The sequence below is a fragment of the Epinephelus moara genome, chromosome 4, assembly GCF_006386435.1.
Source record: "Epinephelus moara isolate mb chromosome 4, YSFRI_EMoa_1.0, whole genome shotgun sequence".
Taxonomy (NCBI): domain Eukaryota; kingdom Metazoa; phylum Chordata; class Actinopteri; order Perciformes; family Serranidae; genus Epinephelus; species Epinephelus moara.
This window is the reverse complement of record NC_065509.1, coordinates 40357261-40383460: the sequence shown is the minus strand read 5'-3', so window position 1 is coordinate 40383460 and position 26200 is coordinate 40357261. Positions and strand designations below refer to the sequence as shown.

General features: G+C 41.3%; 1 protein-coding gene across 1 annotated transcript in view; it reads left to right on the top strand.

The window, feature by feature from the left end:
• pde6a (phosphodiesterase 6A, cGMP-specific, rod, alpha) overlaps positions 1-26200 on the top strand; it is an 87600-nt gene that overhangs the window by 29157 nt on the left and 32243 nt on the right. The window contains exons 11-22 of the mRNA XM_050042813.1: positions 2042-2089; positions 6230-6379; positions 8205-8348; positions 10061-10126; positions 10450-10596; positions 11999-12106; positions 13009-13118; positions 14586-14673; positions 14947-15047; positions 17593-17700; positions 17785-17848; positions 24358-24432. Coding sequence (XP_049898770.1) covers positions 2042-2089; positions 6230-6379; positions 8205-8348; positions 10061-10126; positions 10450-10596; positions 11999-12106; positions 13009-13118; positions 14586-14673; positions 14947-15047; positions 17593-17700; positions 17785-17848; positions 24358-24432 — 1209 coding nt within the window. The remainder of the gene's footprint in view (positions 1-2041; positions 2090-6229; positions 6380-8204; positions 8349-10060; positions 10127-10449; positions 10597-11998; positions 12107-13008; positions 13119-14585; positions 14674-14946; positions 15048-17592; positions 17701-17784; positions 17849-24357; positions 24433-26200) is intronic.

The window sequence follows — 26200 nt, the reverse complement described above, 5'->3', positions numbered from 1 at the left end:
TTCTAATTTTTGGTATGACTAAGTCATGGTATGGTATGCTGTACATAATCACAGAAACTGTCAGTGTGTCATTCTGTCAGTCAGTCATTCTGTCTGTCCCATGTTTTTCTACTCACTGACGTGGTCAATCTATGTGAAACTGCACATAGGTAGAAGGTGACAAAGCTACCAATGGATATGGACTAGTTTGAGTGATTGAAAATGTTTTGAAAACCGGTATCTGTGGCTGGATTCACCCAAAACTTTCAGCTCAGAATGAAATTCCTCCTCCTCATTTCTCACTGTAACTTTTCGAGAACAACTTTCTTTTCCTCTGTGCAGGAGTCCATGTAAAGCCAGTGTCCTTTAAAATATCTTTATTTCAAAACTATCTCCATTGGAGGCTGCGGGTGGTCAGACGAGCAGAACGCCATTAGGCCTTATTACACAGTTGTCAGTGTGCACACCGTTGTGGAAATGAAAAGTGTTCAGCCACACGCCGCTGTGATGTATAATTGTAATTTCTGCAGCCGTTGTAATTAATCACAGTGTGCTTTTCCGAAACCGCTGAGCCTGCCGTTGCTCGTCTATCTATCCCTCCTTCTGCCCCATCCCGTCTGTCCTCCTCCTGTCCTGTCCTTTCATTGTCTTTGCTGCTCGTCATTTTTCAACACTACCCTCCCCCCCTTCATCTTCCCCCTTTTTTCCTTCTACATCATGTAAAAGGTGAAAACTTCATTTTCCCCACAGTCACCTTTTCATAAATTTAGGGGAAAAGACATGTCAGACTGACGCTAATGGTTTTGGATGTGGCACGAGGGTTTTGAATGGATTGGCTGTGGAGCAATAAAACTCTGTCAGCTCCTGGACATAACATATGAACATGTGGTCCTTCAACTCAAAAAGGGTGAAGGTGGAGTTTTTCATTTGAGGACATTAGAGCAAAGTTGGCCTCCTCTTTAAGACACTTTCTTGCTCTAAAGGCCCCGATGCAGTCAGTATTTTTTCCTGTTAAGGGTTGCGGGGGGCTGGAGCCTATCCCAGCTGACATTGGGCGAGAGGCAGGGTTCACCCTGGACAGGTCACCAGACTATCACAGGGCTGACACATAGTCACCAATTAACCTGCATGTCTTTTTGACTGTGGGAGGAAGCTGGAGCACCTGGAGGAAACCTACGGAGAGAACATGCAAACTGCACAAAGAAGGGCTCCGTCACCCCGGGTTCGAGCCAGGAACCCTCTTGCTGTGACGTGACAATGTTAACCACTGCATCACAGAGCTGCCATTTTTCATATACGTTTTTAAGTACGTCATCTGATAAAAATCATTACACACAGAAGCCTTGCACACTAAGTCCGATGCATTTGTTCTACTCATGGTGAAAATTCATGGTACAAGACAATATGGGAAGAAACATTCCTCCTACGTTACGTCCCCAGCTGTCACCACTCTCTCTGCCTGTCTTGCATTTGGCACTGTCACTAAGTTATAGGATGATACTGTGCGGCTATTAAATGCACTGTTCTGTAAGCAGCATCGTTGCTGTTGGTGCGTATCTGGATAAGCTAACGTTACCTTTTCTTTGTCGTGGAAGATTTCAAGAAGGACATTGTTTCCATATATACATATACGCTGGCTCACCGTCCACTTCTGCTCTGTTCCTCTCATTTGTTGTAGATGTACGTGTCCTGCAGGTTACACCACATTTCCTTCACTGCTTCTTGATCAAATGTTTCTAAAGGATTTTGACGGATGCAAAAAACACAGAAAATTGAACCTGTTCTGAAAACTTAAATGACAGACAAAGGTTTTGGAGTTGGTGTGTAAACATGATTGACACAACACGAGGTCGTAATCATTGTGCAACAAAGAATACAGACTTGTTGTGCAAAAGCCTTCATTCCTGCCAAACCTGACCACCTCTTATTTTTGTAATGCCGTTACAGATTGGGAATATATTTTAATTATAAATTCATAGTACAAGCATATGTATTTTCCTCATCACCATAACCAAAGTCAACCCCCCACCACTCTAATCTTCTTATTTCCCTTTTCCCACAGATCTGTAACATCATGAACGCAGCTGAGGATGAGTTTTTCGCCTTCCAGGTAAAATGGCTTCAACTTGTTGCTTTTTTTCTTTTTTCCCAGAGTTTAAGAGTTTAAGAAGAGAACATGATCAAAACACAAATCATAATCAGTTAGATAACAGTGGTACAATATCAAGGTACTTAGAAAAGCACCAGCAGGAGATCATTGTTTGCTGTGCATAGTTCAAACAACTTATCGAGTATTCAGACATATTTGCTTATGTTTTTACACATAAAAATATTTTGGATCAATATGTTTTGTGTTTTTATTTTGTAAATCTGTTAAAAAACATACCCGATTTTTGTACAAAACAAAAAAAAATTTAAATGACACAATGTCAATGCTTTTATTAGTTATTATGTTTTATTGACTCACAAAACCTTTTAGCTTTGGTTGCACAGATTTTTGAGGATATGAAGCATTTGAGGGTAATTCAAGAAATGACATTAGAACAAGCAAGAATACCAATGCAGGCACTGATAGACCAGTACGTGTAGTAGTAGTTCAAAGGGTTAAAACAATACATGTCCTTAGGGGCGTCGGTAGCGTAGTGGATAGTGTCGGCGCCCCATGTACAGAGGTGATGTCTCGCTGCAGCGGTCGCAAGATCGAGTCCGGCTTGCAACCATTTGCTGCATGTCACCCCCCGCTCTCTCTCACCCTGTTTCACTCTGTCCTGTACATTAAAGGCAAAAGCCTGGAAAAAAAACAAAACAATACATGTCCTTAAAACCAAGTTTAAGCTTCAGTTTTCTGACACAGTTGTCAGTATCTCTCCAATCTATAACCATAATGGAATTTATTGTGGAGCATTGGTACATAACTGTGGTTCCAGCCTTGGCTTGGACCTCTGTTACAAGTCATACCCGTTTCTCTCCCCCATTTCCTGTCTGTCTCTACTCTGTTAAATAAAGGCGAAAATACAAAAACAAGAAAAAATAAATAAATAAATTAACTACTTTGCTCGTAAATTGAATTGAAATGCAAATAAATGAAAATGTACTTATCATCAACTGTAAAACATTTACATTAATTAATCTGGCACTTTTCCTCCAAAGCTCAATACAAATATGAAACAGTATGACATTAATTTGATTCACATTATTTCTTCTTATACATGTATTTATCCAGGAGAGGATCCATTCAGTACGGCCCAGCTTCGTATTTTAACGTACATTAACAGCAGTCATTGCTGTGAGAGAGGAGAGTAATATCGCCCATCATCTGTAAATCAGATTTTTATGTAAAGTAATAGATGACATTAGCATATCGCAGTCAGATTACAGTAATTGCATTATATGTGAGCCTTCGCTCACGAGTGATGTGAATGAAATAGAAGTGAGAGTATATGTTGGAATAATGTATTAAAAAACTAATTTAGCTGTATAATGGGCTCTCATGAACCATAAGAGGCCACCAGGGAACAATCATAAGGAGCGATTCTGCCGTATCGTCCTAACTGAATAAATGATATGTTCCTCATTCTCTGCTCTCCTTAGTTTAAATTAGTTTCCTGAGGGCTATAAAGCGCCCATTGTATTTATCCTTATTATACTCTGTTTCTGATGGCCACTGTCCCTGCTCATACATCGCTCCTGGTGCTGCACTGCTGACAATTAGAGCCTGAATGTTAGCATGGAAATGCACCTTGATCTCAGTCAGAAGTTCACAGAGATGCAGGAGTCATTTTGTGATGAGGTATTTGGAGTTTATCTCATGAACGAGTTAACGGAGGGTTGTGGTCATGTTAGATAAAACATACAGCAGGCTGGTTTGTTACTGTGTTGCATTCTGGTCTATCTGCTCCTCTGAATGTAGAAATCAGTCCTTATCAATGGTCCCAAATCCGTACTACATTTTAGGGGTCGGTGATATGGCCCTAAAATATTATCACAATATTTCAGGGTGTCTTTGCGATAACAATATTCTTGACGATATGACAAATTAGTAAAAGAAAATAATGATATAAGTACATAGAATTGCGATAAAATAAGTGATCTAGTTAACAGCTACTGCTTCAAATATTCAGTAAAAGCTAAATAAAATGATCTCTCATTTCTTTAGTTTGTGAACAACAACAGTAACTCTCTCATTTCTTTAGTTTGTGAACAACAACAGTAACTTTGAGTGAGATTCAGATTCTGTTACAATATTAATAGTTCAACTAAATAAAATCTACCACTAATTACACATTTAAACAGCTCCCCAATACAACAAATGTCCCCTGGGATCTCTATATATAAATCAACAGCTGATTTCCTTCTTTCAGTAAAATCCTAAATAATTGAGTTGTTTTTTTTTTCCACCTGGACCTTTATGCTCTGCCATTTTATCTAATCATCACGCTGTAACCTGTGACAGGCTGTTATGATACCACAACTATCACACAGTTACATATATGGAGTTTGTTGTCGAGCAGCAAGCGTCACGTAGGTTTACATTACCAAAGGTTTATGACAAAATCACTTGGGGAGAGGGAGAGACGCTGTGCTGCTGCCAGAGGAGCCGCTGAATGAGTTCCCTCTGAGCGGTAAGTCACTAAAAGAGTCTGAGAAGTCTGGGGCTGTTCATAAAACATTCAGGACGCCACAGTTTATTTCACACTACTGAAGCTGCTCCTCTTTTTGGAACCACCACAGAGTCTGTAATAATTTCGCTTTCAGCCATGCTTGTTGTTGCCGTGGGTAACAGTATGACGTCAGTGTGTCAATAAGCTGAAATATTGCATGTATCACAATATGAATTTTTCATATGATATTAAAAATCATACTGGTATTATCGTGAACAAGACGATGTGGCACCCCCCTACTACATACTCATTTGATCCAGTATATTTTACTACTTATTATCATGGTTGAATACATTCTCAATACAGCAGTGTTAATTCTGACAGCTATTTTAGATTTGTTCTGAGTCTTGAGAGGAAAATGTTTATCAGTCACATTTTAGTTTTATCCTTGATAGTTTTAGTTGACAAAAATTCACGACATTTTAGTCAGTTTTTAGTCGTTATGTTTTCTATAATCTTTAACATGTTAGTCTGGAGGTTTAAACTCGTGTCCTGTCAGTCTGGCGGCCGGTGGCTGCTTGCTCCGCTGCCATTCAGTGGCTAACAAGTGGAGCTAACTGCCAACAGCCATCCACAGTCAGACATACATGGCTGATTATTTACTACTGAATTACAGCTCACAACTCGCACCAACGGCTGACGCTGCTCTGGTGTGAGTGGTTTACTGGAGTTTACCAGCCTGTTGCTCATGTAGCATTTGAAGATAATTTTCATCTCATCAACAAAAATGAAACATAGATTTTATAGTTTTTATTTTCAAGATCTATATTTAGCTCGTCATTGTCTCAGTTTTTGTCATGGAAACAATGACCACTGAACACTGGTGCAGAATCATCCCTCTTATAGAGACCTCCAGTCGCTGTGTCTCTACTATTTTTCGTGCTTTTGCTCTCTCTGTTTTCCCTCTTTTCTGTTGCTGTGTGCTGCTGTTTATTACCTTGTAATGCACTTTACAGTACATTTGTATTAACGGGGTGAGATAAATCAACTTGATTTTAGGGAGGTTTAAATTCTCTGAAACATTTCTCACACCGAACTCCATTTAACTGCTGTAAATAACTCCGCTTTTTGGCCGGATATCTCTGATGAAGAAACACACAACCTCTAAAGTATTTATTTTTCTACATGATCGTTTTCATGCGGTTTTGTTAAGTGACACCGTTTTCCAGTGAAGGATGAAACTATTTTTATCCATCTCGTTCTCTGTAGCATTTGACAGGTAGTGCAAGCAAATCCTGATTTTTTTTTTTCCCAACACTTCCAGCCTGTGATGAAGCTGAAGTGCAGCAGTAGTTCAGCAAGAGCCCTCTTTAAAAAGTGAGACTTCAACAGCTGCTCCTGCAGTGCGTTCAGATTTTAGGAGCAGGGAACAGGTGAATTATTGATTCTCTCTCATATTTCCTTTGAGCGTAGAAGGTCACATTACGTTTCTGTAGAGTTCCTGCTTTCTTTATCACATCCGTCAGTTAAAAATAGTGATAGGAGGAAATAAAGGCTCCATATCACTGTGTTAAACATATCAGTGTAAGTATATTCTTATTTATAGTCATTGAAATAATGCATGTTGAACTGTGTGTGTACGTGCACAGAAAGAGCCTCTGGACGACTCCGGCTGGACCATTAAGAACGTCCTGTCCATGCCAATCGTCAACAAGAAAGAGGAGATTGTGGGTGTGGCCACGTTCTATAACAGGAAGGATGGGAAACCCTTTGATGAAATGGACGAAACGCTGATGGAGGTAGAGGCTGTTTGTGTGTGTGTGTGTGTGTGTGTGTGTGTGTGTGTGTGTGTGTGGCAGCACTGAGTCATTGGTTTATAAATACACTCAGGCCATTCAGAGTGTCTGCATTATTTATCATTGAGCCTGGAGGCTTTTTACTGAAGTTTCTCTCTCAGCCTCACTGCTCATGATCCAGTCTGAATACACAACACGACAGTTTGATCCTCAGCTGTTCCTTAAAATCAAAGAAGTTTTAGCAACAGTTTTTATTTTGACATTTGAATGTGATTTGCTGTTAGTTAAACGCTCGACTGGGAAAGAGATTTGACCAAAATCCGCTTCAGAAAGCTTTTCCACTGCATGTTTTAACAAATAATGTGTGGTAACATCTTCCAAACAAACTGCTGGAGACAGGAAGCAGGTGACACTGGTGGAAAGTAAACAAGTTTATTTACTCGAGTACAATTTTGAGGCACTTGTACTTTACTGGAGTCGCTGCATGTGGAGCAGTTGTGTACTGCTAGTGTTGCTTTGTGCTTCACTACATTTATTTATCACCTATAGATACTTGTTACTTGGCAGATTAAAGTGGAAACAGACAACTTTTAAACTTTTTCTCCAACTATTTCCGAGCAGTATTATTGTTGGCGCTACAACTGTATATCTTTTTGTTTTCCTTAGAACCTAGCAGCTACCAACAACACAGGACACACTGCACTTTGTTTTCCACCATTACTTTGATTGTTCCATTGTCCGCCATTTCTGCTACTAACTGTTGAGAGCTCACACTGATACTCTTTGGTTACAGAGGATAGTAATTGTGGGTGTAAATCACTGGTTTCATCACAATACGATATCATATCAATTCTTTGGACAATGATACAATATTTGCCACGATATGATTTCGAAATGATGCGATTTAGGGGCCTGTGATTGATATGAGAGGATATTTTCTGTCTATTTAACACAGTCAGTTACAGAAGAAGCTGCCACCCCTTTGTTTTTGGCCTTTGGCTGTAAAAGATAAAAACAACACATACATTTTGTTAATAACCGAAATTGCGTAAGTGCAGTAAAGTTTACTTTATACTGACTCCACTAACGCACTTTACACAGCACATGGAATACGTTTCTGCCAGAAAGACCTTTCTCAAAGAAATAGTCCACGATGAGCAGCGCTAAAATCAACCTGTGTAGTTGTCCCTTCATTGTGACATTAGAAAGTGTCACATTTATCTTGCAAGTGTACTCTTCTTCAACGTTTTGTTTACTTCCTGGATTTTTCCCACATGGAAATTCTGACCAATTCAGTCCGTTTATAACCGGGCCAAGGCCACCTCTTCAAGAAGGAACCAAACAGGGCAGGTGTGAAAGCACCCTGAGTGATTTCAGTAGACAGCTTCCATCTGCACTGTTCCTGTACGACCCTCAATCATATGCTGGCTCCCTAAATTAGCACTCAGTCATCAAAACTTTAAGCACCCCTGTTATGGAGTTTACGACGCAACAGGATGTAAAGTGGTAAAACTTAATTTTACCTTAATGATGCAAAATTAAAATGTTAATAGACCTGTTTTAATAGGTCATTATCAATAAATACTTGACATTTTAAGTAGGTTTTTCTGATTGCACTGCTGTATATTTTATTAAATGTTTAAATGCAGGAAAAATAGAGGGCAGTTAGCTTGAGCAGTGATACCCACCATGGCAAAACAGAAAGCAAAGAGTGGCACCAACTCCTATTTAAACATTTTTGTGACACAGTTTTCAGCAGTAATAGGCTGTTAACTGTTTCTCTGTCTTTCTCTTTCTCTCTCTCACACACACCTGCACCTGCGTCCAGTCTCTGACCCAGTTCCTGGGCTGGTCGGTGCTGAACACTGACACCTACGACAAGATGAACAAGCTGGAGAACAGGAAGGACATCTTCCAGGACATGGTGATGTACCACGTCAAGTGTCGCAAAGATGAAATCCAGAATATTCTGGTTAGTAAATGCCTTGCCTAGTAAATGAATTTGGTTTATAATCAAATCAACTACAGCAGAGATGAATAATGTATCACTGAAACATTTTGTGTCATTTCATGCCGCGGCGGACGTGGTCAAAATATTGCTGGTTCTAACCTTGCTAACAGGACATTTTCCATTATAGTGAGAAACAGAGACGTCAGAATGCGCTGTGGAAGTTACTGCTACAGGCAGCCCTATGGTGAAAGTTTTCACATGCCTCCAGGCCAGTGATAGCTGTGTTCTGAGGCATTATGTTTTCAGGTTGTGTGTACATACGTGTGTCCATATGTCCCATCTTTTTGAGCACGATATCTCAAGAACACCTCCTGGGAATTTCTTTAAATTTGGCACAAAAGTCCACTTGGACTCAGCGATGAAGCGATTCCTTTTTGGTGGTCATTGGTCAAAGGTCAAGGTCACTGTGACCCTGTCTGTCTCATTCTCGTGAACACGATATCTGAAGAATGCCTCAAGGGAATCTCCTCAAATTTGGCACAAAGGTTGACTTGGATGCGAGGATGAAGTGATTCACATATCGTATCACATCGCTTCGTAAGGTCAAGGTCACTGTGACCTTGCATCTGTCTCATAACATTTTATATCCAAAAGGTCAAAGGTAAACTTCACTGTGACATCATACATATCTCAGGAACAGAAGTGGAGACATTTGGTCAGATACTGAATTGGTGACTCTAATCTTGGGGGTCCACCTTGAATCAGTGCTGATTGTGTAGATCATCTGTGCTGTCGGGTGGACAGTGTGTGTGAAGCATCCATGTTTTCACAGACATGGACGTCAACTATAAGAGACTGGTACGCTGAGGCATTCAACCGCAAATCGATTATTTTTGTTTTAAGGGTTTTGATTAGCCAACATCATCTTCTTCGTCTTTGTGTGGTTTCAGATTCAAGGTTACAACACGCTGGTTGGTGTGTCGTGCTCTTGACAGTGCCTCAGTTGTGTTTGTGTGTCTTCATTTGGACGGGAGATNACGCTGAGGCATTCAACCGCAAATCGATTATTTTTTTTTTTAAGGGTTTTGATTAGCCAACATCATCTTCTTCGTCTTTGTGTGGTTTCAGATTCAAGCTCTTGACAGTGCCTCAGTTGTGTTTGTGTGTCTTCATTTGGACGGGAGATTTTTTTAAAACATTGTGTGTGGGCTGGATTTTTTTTTTCCTAAGAACAAAGGAGGGAAAAAAACACAGTTTTCAAAAATACATGTGTACGTGTGGACAAGGCCTAAATCTTATTTTTCCTTTTCATCAAAATTTGAGCGAAGTAGTATCTTGAATGGAATACTGTCATGTTGAAATTAAATAAAAACCATGTTCAAAGCTCCAATTAGATAAAAATATTTTTTTAATAAATACAGCACAATGGCTACATTGGGAATGGATCCCAAACCCTCCAGATTTCATGCTTTATCCTTTGATATTTGTGCTTGACGGAGTCTAGAAACCACTCAGTTTCCAAGCAGTCGCTTGATATGGATGATATCTGAAGGAGGAAGGTATCGTTTATAAGCTGAAATAAGCTGTCAGATTTTCTATGAGGTGATTCGTCAGTGGACGTAGAGAACAATAGTAGACAGAGATGACCTGGCTTGACCTTAGATCAGAAGTCAGGTGATGGATGCTAAACTGTTTCATCCAAGGTGAGCTGCTGATGTTGTGTATTTCCCCAGAACACCAGGGAGAGATGGGGGAAGGAACCAGACGAGTGTGAGGAGGAGGACCTCCAAGAGATTCTGGTAAACAACAACAACAACAACAACAACAAACATCCAGCTTATGTTTCAGGAATTTCTATGAAAATAGCAAAAATACTTGAACTCCAAATATATCGTCCAAGATGAGGCATGATTCTGATTCCATTTTGGAAAAGTGATAACGGCAAGCTAACGTTACACTGACGCCACATATTAAATGTGTAATGTTGGTGTTCTGTGCTTTAAGATAAATATTTATTCAACATGTGACAACACTCACACTGTGACCCTCACACAGCCCCGGTGAAATGATTGTAAGAATCTGTTGTCTGAATTGATACACATTTGTCCATCTGTGTCCACAGTCGGAGGTTCTGCCAGACTCTAAGAAAGCGGAGATCTTCGAGTTCCACTTCTATGACTATTATCACACCGAAATGGACCTGGTGAAATGTGGCATCAAGATGTACTACGAGCTGAAAGTGGTGGACAAGTTTCACATTCCCAGAGAGGTGGGTGGTTGGTTTGTTAATTAATTTGTAAGTTAGTTTGGCTGAATGTTGATGATTACTAATTTTGTACAGTAAAGATTATAAAAATACACTAAAATAGAATTTAAAGCTATTATAACAATTATGGTGTTAAAACAGAGTGAAGAAAAATTAATATAAGGAACTGGATAAAAATAGATTAAAAAGACAAAACAAGGACAAATAAAATTGATACGGTGGATAAAAATGTAACAATAATAATGATAACAGACAAAATAAAAATCATTTTCAGATTTTCCAACACAAATATGAGGAAAGCCCAGTTCAGATCAAAGATTTGCGACAAGACAAGATGAAACAGGCAACTACTTGCAATGCCCCGACCTGCCAGTTCACACCAAGTCAACTAGATGAGAGGGTGTATCATCTCTAGTCAACAACTCTCTGTACTTCTGATCTGTAACGTTGACAGGAAGTGACCACCATGANCAATACGCCACAATAATATAAATAACCAGCGCCAATTCATCGGTCAATGAGAATGTGTGTGTGTGGGCGGGGCATAAGCACATACAGCCAGCAGCAGCAGCGACCCACCGTCTGACACCGGCACACCGTGAGGACGGAAACAGAGGGCTCTGTGGAGACGGAGCACCTGCTGCAGCAAGCCAACACACTGTCTGTGGTCATTTTGACTTGACCAGCAAACTTCACTACAAGCTGTTGAAACAGATGACTGGCCTCAAAATCAGCTACTGTTGATTCGACCAGCTGAGTAACACCACCAGCCAGCTTGAGTCGAGCTCAGACTGGCCAGTTCACACTGCTGCAACTTTTCTCTGCAACGTTCTAAAATCTTTGGTCTGAACTGGGCTTTAGTGAATAAAATAATCTAAATAATGTCCATTCTTCATCAAAAGGCTGAATAGGTAAGTTTTCAGTTTACATTTAAATATTTCCCAAAGCTTCTATCATACATTTTGCAATGCATTAAGCCCTCTAAACTTGGAGCGACATCAGGATTAAAGTTGATGTCTAAAGCATCAGTCAGCTGATGTAAAATCAGGGCAGGACTGAAATATGGGTGGAGTCATTAAGAATATCTTCTGTAAACTATAATCATATGTCAAATGGATGCAGAATTACACTTAGGAAACGTAAACTGATGCTCAAAGCAAATAACCGTCCCACTGACAGGAGACCAAACTCTTCATGGGCCCAAAGCAAAAGCCTGAATAATTAATTTTGTTAGGTTTTAATTACAGCTTGCTCAGAACTTTTAATTCAGAAGAAAATGCAAAATAATAATAATATAAGGTTACATCATCAGGATGTGATTCAGCTAAAAGCTGATAAACAATCTGAGGACAGAAAATGTCGTGTAAACACAAATTAAAGTCAGGAAACCTTCTGTGTTGTTCAGGCTCTGGTGAGATTCATCTACTCGTTGAGTAAAGGCTACAGGAAGATCACGTACCACAACTGGAGGCATGGATTCAACGTGGGACAGACCATGTTCACCCTGCTGATGGTGAGACACAAAGATCACCCGAGCCACCTCTCCCTCATCACTCCTTCACATCCTGCTCTTAATCTTTTCCTCCTCCTTGTCACCTCCACTCATCTGTCCTGTTCCTCCTCCTCTCTCTGATCCAAAGTGATAAACACTCTGTCTCCTCCTCCTTCACTCCTTCATGTGGAATGAGTTAATGAAGCGTATCTGCAGATGAAAAGTGAGTCAGTGTTGCTTGAACTGGTCATTAATAAGAAAACCAGCGAGTGTCGTTATTGTTTATGTGAACAGCTCCTGCTGGGAAACTCAAGGCCTGTACTGTGTAGCGGGGTTTGGAGTTAACGAGGTAACTTCAGGGTTAATAACTCTTGGCTTTTCAGTACTATGAAGCTGGCTCTCTTTTTACTGGGATAAATCACCGTGGTAACTGATGCTGAACAGCTAACCTGCTCTGGAGCGGGTTTACTGTTCAGAGTATCTACTGTACCTCCACTCTATGAATTAACTGTGTCCTCTCTCTCCTTCTGGCTTCTTCATGTTTATGTTTGTGTTTTAGGGCTGCAGCTAATGATTCTGTTGGTTCCTCATTAATCTGTAGATTATATTTGATTAATCGTTTGTTCTACAGAACATTAGCAAACAGTTAGAAGAGCCTGTCACATTATCCTAGAGCCTAAAGTGACTTCATCAAATGTCTTGTTTTGTCCAACCAACATTTCTAAACCCAAATATATTGAATTTACTATAATGTGAGATCAATGAAAGCAACAAATTCTCACATTTTAGAACCTGGAAATATCACATTTTTGACATTTTTGCTTGAAACTGACTTTAAAGATGAGCTGATTATCAAAATAATTACAGATTATTCTTCTATCAGTTGAATAATTGATTGCATTGCCGCTCTGTTGTGTTCTTAGACAGGTGACCTGAAGCGTTACTACACAGACCTGGAGTGTATGGCCATGGTGACTGCTGGCCTCTGCCACGATATTGACCACAGAGGAACCAACAACCTGTACCAGATGAAGTAAGAGCTGCATGGGGGGCAAAGAGGGAGAGGAGGGGGTGTTTCATGTTTGATGCCTGCAGGGACTTCCTGCTTCTGCTGATTGAATAAAACCTAAAGTTGATTTGTAGTTTTGGAGTGTAGTTTCTGACACATGACCTTTTAGAGGTCACTAACAATTTTGGAAGTAAATAGTGAGCTTGACTGTCCTTTGTGATTTTGGCCTTTATAATTAACATTAATGTGGCTTGACTTAACACCTGTATATTTCTTTTTACAGTTTTTTGTTAATATTACTTATTTGTAGTTGTTGCTGCAAAACTGTATTCATTAATGTGGCGGCAGCCCAGCTTTTGGACCAACTCCTGAGAAGGTCCATCTCTGGCGCAGCTTGACGTGGCATGGCGTGTCTACTAATGGAAACAATGGAATAATCGAAATAATGGAAATGGAAGTCGGTGCGGCCAAAAATGACAGTGGTAAAGGCCCACAATATTGTACGTGTGCCACTGGTAATTTCATTCATCTGACAGACTTACTTAGGGTATCACTTGCAACATAATAGTCTGACGTCGTACTGTAGGCTAATGAACAGACAGATTAAACAGAGAAGCAGCTCTGTGTCTCTCTGAGTGTTGATGGAGAACTTGTGAGTGAGTGAGTGAGTGAGTGAGTGAGTGAGTGAGTGAGTGGAGCGGAGCTGTGAGGAGAGTGGATTTTGGATATTGGATTTTGCCGTCTTGGTTATCAGAATGCCAAAGGAGAACATAAATGCTACTGAGGCAACGTGACATCAGCTTAGCGACAAGCACTTTAAACAAATACCATGCACAATACAGTACACGCATGTAGCAGTAGCTCACGGGTGATTTCTCTCTGGTCTGTGAGAGCAAACATCAGATATGCATTATACTGTAACAGGCACGCTGTTTTGTTTTAAACATCCTGACGTCTCGTAGGAGGACCTGCAGAGCAGAGAGCTGTAGCTCTGCCAAGTTAAACTATGAATTAAATATAAACTGAGATAAAAACATTTAATGAATCAAATTAACATGAAAAAACACCTTGCTAAATCAAAGCAGAGCAGAAATAAACAATATAATACATTAGGAATATGGTTTTATTTATGACTTGCTGCCTTGACCCAGTTTCTTCCTCTCATTTTGTTAATCTGAGCGTTTGGTTATTCTGAGACCGTTTAATTGACTCAAGGTGACAGCAGCCACTCCTCCTGTGTTGAGGCGAGCTGACCTCAGCTCTTTGTGTGAAGGTAACATCACACACTGAGAACATCAATGAGCTGATATTGACCAGATACACCTCCAGCTGCTCTGCTCCACCTGCTGATGGATGAGCTACTAAGAGCCGCCATTAGCCGTGGACACAGCAGGCCAGGCCCACCCTGAGTTTAACATGCATGATTTATCACAGGGTAACCTCCCAACTCTGTGTGTGTGTGTGTGTGTGTGTGTGTGTGTGTGTTTACAGGTCTGGTAATCCTCTGGCGAAGCTTCATGGCTCCTCCATCTTGGAAAGACACCATCTGGAGTTTGGCAAGACTCTGCTGAGAGATGAAGTATGTTGCAGTGCACACGCACACATATATGTATACAGACGTGGACTGTGACTGAAATGTAAACAGAAAATTCAGAGACATATTTTCAGCTTTCTTTGTTTTGCATTTATTTGTTTAATTTATTTCATCAGTTTTTTCACACATAATTTTAGTTTTTGAGTTTTGTCTCGCTCCGCTTGTGTGGCGCACAGTTTTGAGATCAGTTGTGCAGCCACCTGCTGTCTTCGTTGTTCATTGACCTTTTTATACTTTTGACTTTCTCTTGTGTTTCAGGCGTTGAACATTTATCAGAATCTGAACCGCCGTCAGCATGACACCGTCATCCACCTCATGGACATCGCCATCATCGCCACTGACCTGGCTCTCTACTTCAAGTCAGTACAGCAGTATGCAAACACATGAACACAGCTATTCATTGATCGAACAAAGACCCCCTTTTCACCTGGCATTAAAATGCGTCTAGTGTCCAGATTTTATCTAGATATCATTTAACCTGATTACATTTACACCTGGTAGTAGTTTAAGTGTCCCCTGTGTCCACATTGAGATCCGATCACTCCGTCCAACTCAAAAAACAAAGCAGTTGTAGCCGTTCTTCACCGTTAGCTTAGCCATAGCTTCATAAATGGCCCAAACTGAAAGCAGACATGTGGTTTCATCTTGACTCTGGTCAGCAATGCCTCCTACAGCTGTGAGATTTTAGCAATCTTATAAGTTTAGTGCAGCTACACTGTGCGACATGGATCATGGATGGCCCCCCCTGTCACCGTAGTCACCGCAGTCCAAAAACCATATTGATTCACATAGGGTGCATCCATCCATCCATCCATCCATCCCTTTTCATCTGCTTACCGGGGCTGGGTCGCGGGGGCAGCAGACCAAGCAAAGCACCCCAGACGTCCCTCTCCCCAGCAATGCTTTCCAGCTCCTCCTGGGGGACCCCAAGGTGTTCCCAGGCCAGATGAGATATGTAATCCCTTCAGTGTGTTCTGGGTCTGCCCCGGGGCCTCCTACCAGTGGGATGTGCCTGGAACACTAACAGGAGGCACCCAGGAGGATCCTGATCAGATGCCTGAACCACCTCAACTGACCCCTTTTGACGCAAAGGAGCAGCGGCTCTACTCCGAGCTCCCTCTGGATGTCTGAGCTTCTCACCCTGTCTCTAAGGCTGAGCCTAGACACCCCACAGACGAAACTCATTTCAGCCGCTTGTATCTGCGATCTCATTCTTTCGGTCACTACCCAGAGCTCACGACCATAGGTGAGGGCTGAGACGTAGATGGACCAGTACATCGAATGCTTTGCCTTCTGGCTCAGCTCCCTCTTCACCACAACGGTCTGTCGCGGTGTCTCCATCACTGCAGATGCTGCACCAAATTGTGGATCCATCTCACGTTCCATTCTACCCTCACTCGTGAACAAAACCCGAGATACTCCCTTGCTTGAGGCAGTAACTCTTTCCCAACCTGGAGGGCCAATCCACCAGTTTCCGGCAGAGAACCTAATATTGTCTGCGTTTTCAGAGCCAATATTGGTGTAAAAATAAAGCAACCTTTAAAAAAAAATCTTTGCTGGTCCATAGTTTTCTTTGTTATATACGTCAGAGCCGTCAGGAAGATGTAGAAGGCAACAGCGTGGTCGACAAGGATGAAACATGTAGTTGTTGTATGTGAACTAAAAACAAAATTTAATTTACACTTGTGTTAAATGTGGTCACAATGTGTCCCTGACCACCTTCTGGGTGCATTTACACCTGTGCTCATGTGGTCGAGCACTTTCTGATTGCAATCACCCAGAACACATTTTAATGCAAGGTGTTATGGGGTCTAAGTGTAACTCAGTCTGTGCATAAACTGTATTATTCCACTGCTTTAATGAAATTCAGTCAGCACTTGAAGAGAGAATAATGACATTTAATTATTGAGTGGCACATTTAAAAGTCGTTTCTTATTGTTAAGTGTCAGATTTTTGGAATAATTTCCATGAAAATGTGAACACTGACTTCATAGATTGGTTTAAAACCTTACAGAAACATTGTGCAGTCGACTCTCTCTTCCTGTCTTTTCTGTCTCTCTCAAACACACACAGCAAGCAGGTTTATCATCGGCCCTGCTGTGCTCAGGGTTTCAGCTATCTGGTTTTAAACAGGAATATCTGTTGAAGTTTGACATATTCAAATCTCTCCAGTCACAATGTTAAGTAAAAATATTTCCCTCTGAGAGTATGTAGGCTTAACACCATGTCCTAACAGCAAGCAAGCAAGCGTTTCTCTGTCCACACTGAATCTGATAAATATACACTTCTGTTATGTCATGTAAACAAACCCGTGTCACTCAGCTGTGCGCTCATGTAAATAAATCACATAGGATGTCAGGCATGTGCTCCAGATCAAAGTACTTGCTGTCTTCTTACGTTGGTACTTTGCATATTTTTGCTGGTCAGGTGGGACAGATCGGCTCTCGTAACAGGCCATGTTGGAGCAGGTTTTAAAAAACCCTGACGTGCGTCACTACTGCCTGGTAACTGAGCACCCCCATAGTCCATCTCCAGTACACAGCAAAACCTGCAGGTGTTGTCAAGGTTTGCCTTGCCACCCTCTGAAACATTAAAAAACAAAGAGAGCTGGATGATGTGTGAGAGACTGTATCACTTATGCCTTGTAAAGAACATCCAATAAAGGCACATAAGATATATAGCCCCGTTGCCACCGAGCAGTATGGTATGGTTCAGTGAGTGCTGGATGGAGCAGTGAGTGACAACAACCCACATTTATGAGGACTGTTTGCAGTGGAAATGCTCAGTGGACCGAGGGTCTGGGTACCATGTCTGAGGGTTACTTTTGGTTCCAAAGGTACTATGCCGAAAGTGTTTGGTGGAAATGGGGCTCGTGTATTGAAGTACTGTATTATTTCTGTGCAGGAAGAGGACGATGTTCCAGAAGATCGTGGACCAGTCCAAGACCTACGAGAACTGGAATGAGTGGACCAAGTACATGATGCTGGAGACCACGCGCAAAGAGATCGTCATGTAGGCACAAACACACACACACAAAGGCAGGTACCAACAGAAATTTACAGACAAACAAATCTCAGTCACGTGTTGTGTTTCCAGGGCCATGATGATGACTGCGTGTGACCTGTCTGCCATCGCCAAACCGTGGGAGATTCAGAGCAAGGTACGCACCTGTGTGATCTCTACACAAGGTCCTTTTCATACTTCACAGTAGTAGCTGTAAAATGGCACTCCAGCCTCTCTGACATCCAGCCGTTCACAGTAATAAGGCACACGCTCGTACACAGGCTCCATGAGAGGCTCTGCGAGCGGGGAACCGATGATAAAGTAGACAGAGAAAGACATTCTGTCAGCGCTGCCATTTCTCTCAGCAGCATTCAGCAGTGATTCCTGACGGCCTCATGCATCAAAAGCAACTTGCTGCTTTTCATTCCCCTCATCAACGCGTGGCAGGCTCAGCATTTTATTTCAGTCAAGTACGTAATATACACATCGCCATCGAGCTGCACACACAGGCATATCAATATGAACAGGAAGTGTCTCTCTGGCTGTTTGACAGGCGCAGCTGGAGGGTCATTTTTTACCTTTATTTGTCTGCAATTGACTGGAAACATATGCTCTTTATCAGTATCCCATGCTTTACATTCTCGTACGCACACATGAGATGGAGACTTATAGCAATTGCATCAACACAGAACCCCTAATAGAACAAGGAGTCATAATTTAAGCTAGTTGAGTCCTGGTAAAGTGTTTGATGCATCTGGAGTTAAAATACGTGAAGACAATTTCATGTCTGCTCACAAGTTCTGATTATACCATCAGATTTTCTTCCTATCTCTGTGTTCGTGGATAATTTTATATCCACAGGACGCTTGGAATTATTTAAATACGATGATTTGAGAAGGAAAAAAACTCACTGTTGGAACTGGTCCCAACCGGAGACCTTTATTCAACCAGTAATGAGGGGTCACAAGCAGACATGGCTTCATTCCAGAGGGTCACAAGCTAGAAATGTTACTGCTCCTTCTCATTTTCTAGATCAGTGGTTCCTGTGCTGTTATGGCATGCATCATTAAAGAAGACATTTCATTTTTTTCTTCTTCTCCAGGGCTCATTCTCTCCCTTATACTTATAAACAGAACAGAAAATAAGTCAACTCGGGAAGAGTAGTTATTGCTGAGAATGAGGAACCAACACTAACTCTTGGCAGACATCACGGCTTCAAACTCCAGCCATGCTTGACTTTTCCTTTAAAACTCAAGTTCTTTCCCCTCCCTCTGGCAGTGAGAGTAACCACACAAATACTGCTGATGGGTGTCTGGGTGCCGCATCTCCTTCACTCTCAGGAGCACTCTCTTCAAGTCTTCCTGTGCAAATAAAGTCCAGTTTAGACCAAAGATTCGCGACAAGACAAGTTGAAACGTGCAACTAATTGCAATGCGCCGTTGTGCAGCGTTCTAGAAACCTGCCAGCTCACACCAATGCAACTAGATGACACAGTGTATCATCTCTAGTCAACAACTCTGTGTACTTCTGTTCTGATTTGCAGCTTTCATTCATTCATCTTCTAACCGCTTCATCCTCTTGAGGGTCGCGGGGGGGCTGGAGCCTATCCCAGCTGACATCGGGCGAGAGGCAGGGTACACCCTGGACAGGTCGCCAGACTATCGCAGGGCTGACACATAGAGACAAACAACCATTCATGCTCACATTCACACCTATGGACAATTTAGAGTTATCAATTAACCTAGTCCCCAATCTGCATGTCTTTGGACTGTGGGAGGAAGCCGGAGTGCCCGGAGAGAACCCACGCAGACACGGGGAGAACATGCAAACTCCGCACAGAAGGGCTCCCACACCCGGGATCGAACCGGCAACCCTCTTGCTGTGAGGCGACAGTGCTAACCACCACACCACCGTGCCGCCCCTGATTTGCAGCTTTTCAGACTTATTTTGTGGCTGAATATAGTTTGTAGCTTCTTAAAATAGCAACGACCCAACGGCCGACACCGGCACACCACGAGGACGGAAACAGGGGGCTCAGAGGACCTGCAGCAGAATGCGAACATGCGTCACCATGTGGCGTCTGTGGCCATTTTGACTTGACCAGCAGACTTCACTTCAAGCTGATTGGCTGTTGAAACAGGTGACCAGCTTTACGTTCTAAAACCAGCAGCCGAGTTGCAGGTGACACCATCAGCAGGCTTGAGTCGAGCTCAGACCGGCCAGTTCACACTGCTGCAACTTTTCTCTGCAACGTTCTTAAACGATTTTGTCTTGCCGCAAGTCTATCCTGGGCTTAAGGCTGAGCGGTGCATCCGTATTTCCCCTTAGTCCCATCTCTGATCCATGTTTGTCCTCGCCATCCAATGCTTTCTTCTTTTTTTTTTTACTTTAAGCCTTTCAACGCCACCGAGTTTGAGTTGACTGATTCGCCTGCCACTGTGACATGAAAGAATTTCTTGGTTAAAATAACAAACAACCAGAGAGCCGTGGGGGACTTGATTAGTCAATCACTGCCATGGGCGGGACAAGTCTATCATCATGGCCACTCATCAGTGTGGACTTAAAATGACGTCAGTTTCAGGCAGTGTTCACTTTGTTGACGAAAACTATGACGAAAATATTTTGACGACGACGATGAGCTAAAAACTAAGTTTTATCTTTGTTGATGAGACGATACATTACGAAAATGTTAGCGGTGGACTATCAGACATTAAAAACCGAGAACAGCCGTGCTTGTAGTTATCGTCAAATGCTGCATGAGCGACAGGCTTTCAGCCATGCTTATTGTTGCAGTGGGAAACAGTGTGACGTCAATATGTCAACAAGTCGAAATATTGCAAGTATCACATGAATATTTCATATCATATTAAAAATGATACTGGTATTATCGTGAACGAGATGATATGAAGCCACCATTTCATTTTGGGATTCAAACCACCAACTTCCCTCCAGGCTCCCAAAATCAAAATGTTCCTCTCCAGATGTATTTTAAGAGGTTCATTATATTCAATTATTCAAGCAGATATAGAGCAAAACATCTCATCATATCAAACTGACGGAATAAATATTGCCGCACCAAGTGATGTTCCTGCAAACATCAATATCATTTTAAAGTTTTATATGACGTGATTTCTGTTTCTCCTCCTGTGCTGCACAAATTCTGGCAATTAGGATATTCCACTTTATTTTTTTTTAGCTTTTTTTATTTGAGGGGGGGTTGGATTTCACCTTTGTCTGCACCTGGTGAGTCAGCTCTGCATCCCACACACGCTGTCAGGATATCTATCTACAGCATCGGCCGCCCTCCTGCGAATTGTGCTCCCAAAGTAGTTTGATGACTAACACTTGCCTTTTTAAAGGTGAATTCCACCCTGAATACAGCGCTTACACATTTCAGCTGCCCTTCAGAAAGTTTTCATGGTTGTTATGTGCAGAGGCCTGCAGACGCTCAGCACCAGGATTTGATTTAACTAGAGTGAATCTCTGCTGGCTCAAAATCAGTCTGTATTATAGATCTACTTTGTGATTTAAGTGGATAAGATGGTCAGATTTCTACATTAAAATCTTCCACAGCACAGATAGACTCACACAGATTTTTACTGATGATAGACAGCCCTCTCTAAGATGTTATGGAGAGACAAAAGCTCCAGCTGCTCCATTCTTGATAAGATATTCCACTGACATTTTTATGGCAGATATTTTATTTTGCACTCAGTTCTGCCGCCCACGCACACAGAATATCTGGCTGCACCAGCCTCATGGCAATTGTTCCCCAAAACTGGCTTGATGACTAACTCTTTCTAAAATGAGGGTTTCTATCCTGAATACAGAATTCACATATTATTCATCAGATCTCACGTTGCTCCATTTTAGGTTTGTGAGGGCAGACAAAACTGGCTTTCATCTCATCAGGACACAAAGCCTGAAACTGCCTTGTGAGCTGTGAATAAGATTCTCATTTATGGGACATTGTGAAAGCTTTATGGGCTGATTTTAACAACATGCACAGGAAGATTTCCTGCTTGTTAAAATGCCACTCAGATCAGCCCCATGGAAATGGTGCTCCAGCAGCAGCCACAGTATCTGACAGCCTGTGTCTTAAAGGACAATTATTAAAGATCTCACAGTATAAACAGGGATATTCTTCACCTTGGAATAACCCAGCAATAACAGTGGAGAAAAAAACTATTTACTGGCACTCATGGTTATCGAGGGGTATACGAAATCTATCATCTCTGGCTATTGACAAAACATTTAAATCTTTTGAAGAACTCTGCACACAGTTTGACCTAAAAGACAAAGCTGACTTTTGGAGATACTTGCAAATAAGAAGTAGTTTAGTGAGTCTGGTAAAACAAATTCAGGCTTATTTTAAATTACCTAAAAATAATCATTCAGCTGCCACTTTTTATAAGATGACAGCTAATGCCATATATGGCGCTACTGAGAGCCTTAGGCTTATTTGGCAGAAGGATCTAAGTTTGAATATTGACAAGGATTCTTGGAAAAAGATCATCTCTAATGCAGGCTGGTTCACAAGAGAAGGTCAGGGAAAGTTTATACATTATAAAATACTTCATCGATATTATTTTACACCTGTCCGTCTCCACAAAATGGGCCTACTCGAAAATAACTTATGCTTGAAATGTAAGATGCATGAAGGCACTTTTATCCATACAATGTGGGCCTGCCCTTTAGTTCGGCCTTTCTGGAGAGAGGTAATCAAAACAATTCAGGAATGGCTTGGTGTACCCGTACCTGAATCAATCCAGCTGTGCCTCTTGGGAGACAGGTCATGTCTACCTAAAATTTCAAAACCTGCATTTGCTTTTGCCATGACAGGCTTTATTTCAGCTGCAAGAGTTTTTCTTCGTGACTGGAAAGGCCAAGCTAGACCTGAATATAGAGATTGGGTTAAATTAATGACAGAGAATGCATCATTTGAGCTAATGATAGCCAAATTGCATTATTACAAAGAATCATATCTGCTGGTGTGGAATCAATTTTTGTCTTTTGTAAAAGGAGTAAATATGGGATAGTCAAACATTATTGCTTTGCAGATGTATATTCTGTTTTGCTTGTTTGTTTGTTTTTTGTTTGTTTGTTTTTTTGTGCTTGTTCTTTTTTTTTTTTTTTTTTCGGGTCTGACCCCCGGAATGGGTCAACTTATGAACTTTTCAATAGACGATACTGAGCTGTTGGACTTTTGAAACATATACTGTGAGCTCTGCTGTTTATGTTGTGGGTCTTTGTTAAGTCTGTGTTAATTTTGGTGTTTGTGGGTGTGTGTGTGTGTATGTGTGTGTGTGTCTGTGTTTTTTTGTTTTTTGTTTTGTCTTAAAAATTAATAAAAATTTAAATAATAAAAAAAAAAGGACAATTTCACCAGAATACTTTGTGCTGAAACAGCTGAGGGCAAATAAATCTACAACAGTTTTAATAATAGTGTAATAGTACCAGCAAAGAAGTCCAACTTTCTTTGGTTCCAGCGACTCAAATGTAACTACTTGCTCCTTTTTTATTTTTATGTCAATCTTTTGGACTGTTTGTTGTGCAAAAGAAGCAACTTAAAGAGGACCCACTATGCTTTTCCTTTTTTTTCCTGTCATATAGACCCTTTTATTGTTAAACGGTTAAGTCAATCACACATTCACTACGCTCGGTGCTCTGCTGCTCCAACTCTCCAGACGAGTGCACAGAGTGCTCTGGATAACCAAACGGTACATTGAGAAAGCGCTCCGAATTTACGATCAGTCAAGATTGTGCCAGAGTGCGCTCCCACACTCAGAATGAGTATTTCTGAACGCACCACTCGCATTATCTTCTTCCATTGTCTGAAACAAGCCAATAGAACTTGCTAGTGCTAGCTAAGCCCCGCCCACCACAAAACTTAACACTTTACTAACAGCAAAAGTGTCTATATGTGTCAGTGTGTGAGGTTTTGTTTACCATTACGTACGTCTCTTCATTTTCTCCCCACAGTCCCTCTCTCTCTTCATGTATGTCAGCTGGCTGAAATCAGGTTTGAATAGAGTATGAATCTGATTTTGGTTTGAAAAACGGCAGGCAAATGGGGCAAGACAATATTTCTTAGTATGGGTTCTTGAAAGTCAGGTAAAATTTTTAAATTTTGTCCATGAATATGTGTGGGAACCCTGATTAAAGTCATTCCCCACCTACAATGATGGTGCAGTGATGCCAAGAGGCGGAAGACCTGGACACATTGACCAATCAGAGTAGACTGGACTTTTTGAAAGGGGCTTTAAAAAAAAACGGAGCGTCTCAGACAGAGAGTAAACCACAGGTGTTCCAGCACAGACAGTATGAGGAAAATAAAGGTTTTTTGAACATAGGAACATGTAAGCATGTTCTAATAGTAACCTAAAATATAAATATGAACTTAAAAAAATTAGCATAACTGCATAATTGGTCCCTTTAAAGATGACATTTTGGGCTCAGGAAAGTTGAGATGTAACCCTAACTTCTCAAAAATCAGTATAACACAATTTGGTTTTCAGCTCAACCTCCACATATTTTGAGTTCATTCGAAGAACTCAGAGTGTGCTGATGATCAAAATTAAATAATTGTACATGTGATTGTTTTTATTGTCACTCATGTTGTCAGCTGCACCACTGACACAAATTCCTTTTTGATTCACCCTCTAGGTGGCGTTGTCGGTCGCTGCAGAGTTCTGGGAGCAGGGAGACCTGGAGAGGACAGTCCTGGAGCAAAATCCTATTGTAAGGACACGGAGAGCGAAATGCTTGAGACAGAGAGAGAGATACTAAAAAGAAGGTTTAGAGGGGCAGATGCTTTTATCTTATATCGACATTCCCTGAAGCTAAAACACTGAACATCCTCCAGCTTTAACAGAGCTGCAGTTCGATTTAAAGTCGACCTCTGGCCTCAGAGGAGAGGACTTCTCTTTGAGAATCAATAATGACCAACATTATTATTATCAGATGGGTTATGGCAGGAAGTAAAAAGTTTCTATGAGATTTTATAAGTGCAGAGATGGTTAACAGTTTTATCTTGTACTTACAGTTGATGTTTTGAGTGCATCAGTGTGTTCATATTGACAAGTGTGGCAAAATGTAGTGCACTATGAGTACTGAGATGGTGCACTCATAACCAGCGTTCAGCTCGCTTCTCTAAAAATCGTTACTCATTTCAAAAGTAATAATGTTACTTCACTTGTTACTCCCTGCCACCAGTAATTCGTTACTACTCGTAATATTGTTTTTTTTTTTCATTTCACCCTTAAAATTAGTAACTGTGTATCTCCCCAAAATTCAGATGTGTTCCACTGTGTGAACGTCAGGGTAATCACCCATAAGTGTAGCTAAGGCTAGATACCTTGCAAACTATTTCAGTTGCCTGTGACGGTATTTTTCTCAAAGATCTGGCTCAAAGATGGAGATTCACTTGTGGAGCAACATGTCATCCACAAGCTTAATCACTTCTTTGTAGCTGCAGCTGTCCACGAGTAAAATCCAGTTTTGGTTGATTAGCCAGTGTAGGGCTACAGCCAACCTCCAACCTGAGGAGGGCTCACCTTTGGTGGGGTGTATTTCCTAGAGCTTCATGTTGTTGTGCTGTCGATTGTAGCAGCCGAGATGTTTCAGACCGGATGTTTGAGGACGTGTTTTTCATAGTGGAAAGAGTTATAGTCCGACTACATGTCGCAGTAGTGTTCTTGTCATCTTTCCCCCTGACGAAATCAAGGTATTGGGAATATTTCCAGCTGCTACGGTAAAAGTTTCCATGTTCCAAACTAGCTCGCTGCTTTGTGACGTGCCTACGCAAGGCGACGATTACCTAAATGAGTCCGCTGATGTTATGGTCGTATTTTAAGTCAGTAGTGACGTGATAATATAAATAACGTTATAATGAATTGTTTAGCTTTGGGGTAACTGTAATATTATTACTGAAATATTATTAGTAGTTAGTTACTCTACTCATTACTGGAAAAAGTAATATTAGTTACTGCCCAACACTGCTCATAACTGTCGAAAAGTTGAGTATGGAATGCTGCATGACGTCAGTGATCGCCATCTTGGTGGCCAATGGTCGTTATCTTGGCTACATAGTGTAAGGGACAACCAGTCGTGTGAATATGGTGACCCAGGAAGCTGCAGCAGTTGCAAGTGAGTTAATAGTTTGAACTACATAATGATGCTCATTTAAACTGCTGCATAAAGCTGTTAAATGTCTGATCAATCATTTCAGTTATTTTGAATTGTAAAAAGTTTTTTGTGTCGGTGGATTTTTCAGTTTACTTTGTTTGACCATCTCTCCAGTGTTTTTTTTTTTAAGTTTGTGCCAGTGAGTTAAAGTTTGAGAGGAGGAGAAAAAGGATTTGGTGGGTGGACAGGAATCATGGGAATTAAGGCAAGACAAGGCTCTCCTTGAGGCTTCAATTTAGGATGGGGAGCAGGAAGGACACGATTAGAGAGAGGAGAACAAGAGACACAGTGACGCAGTGGGAAGACAAAATGAAAAGACAGA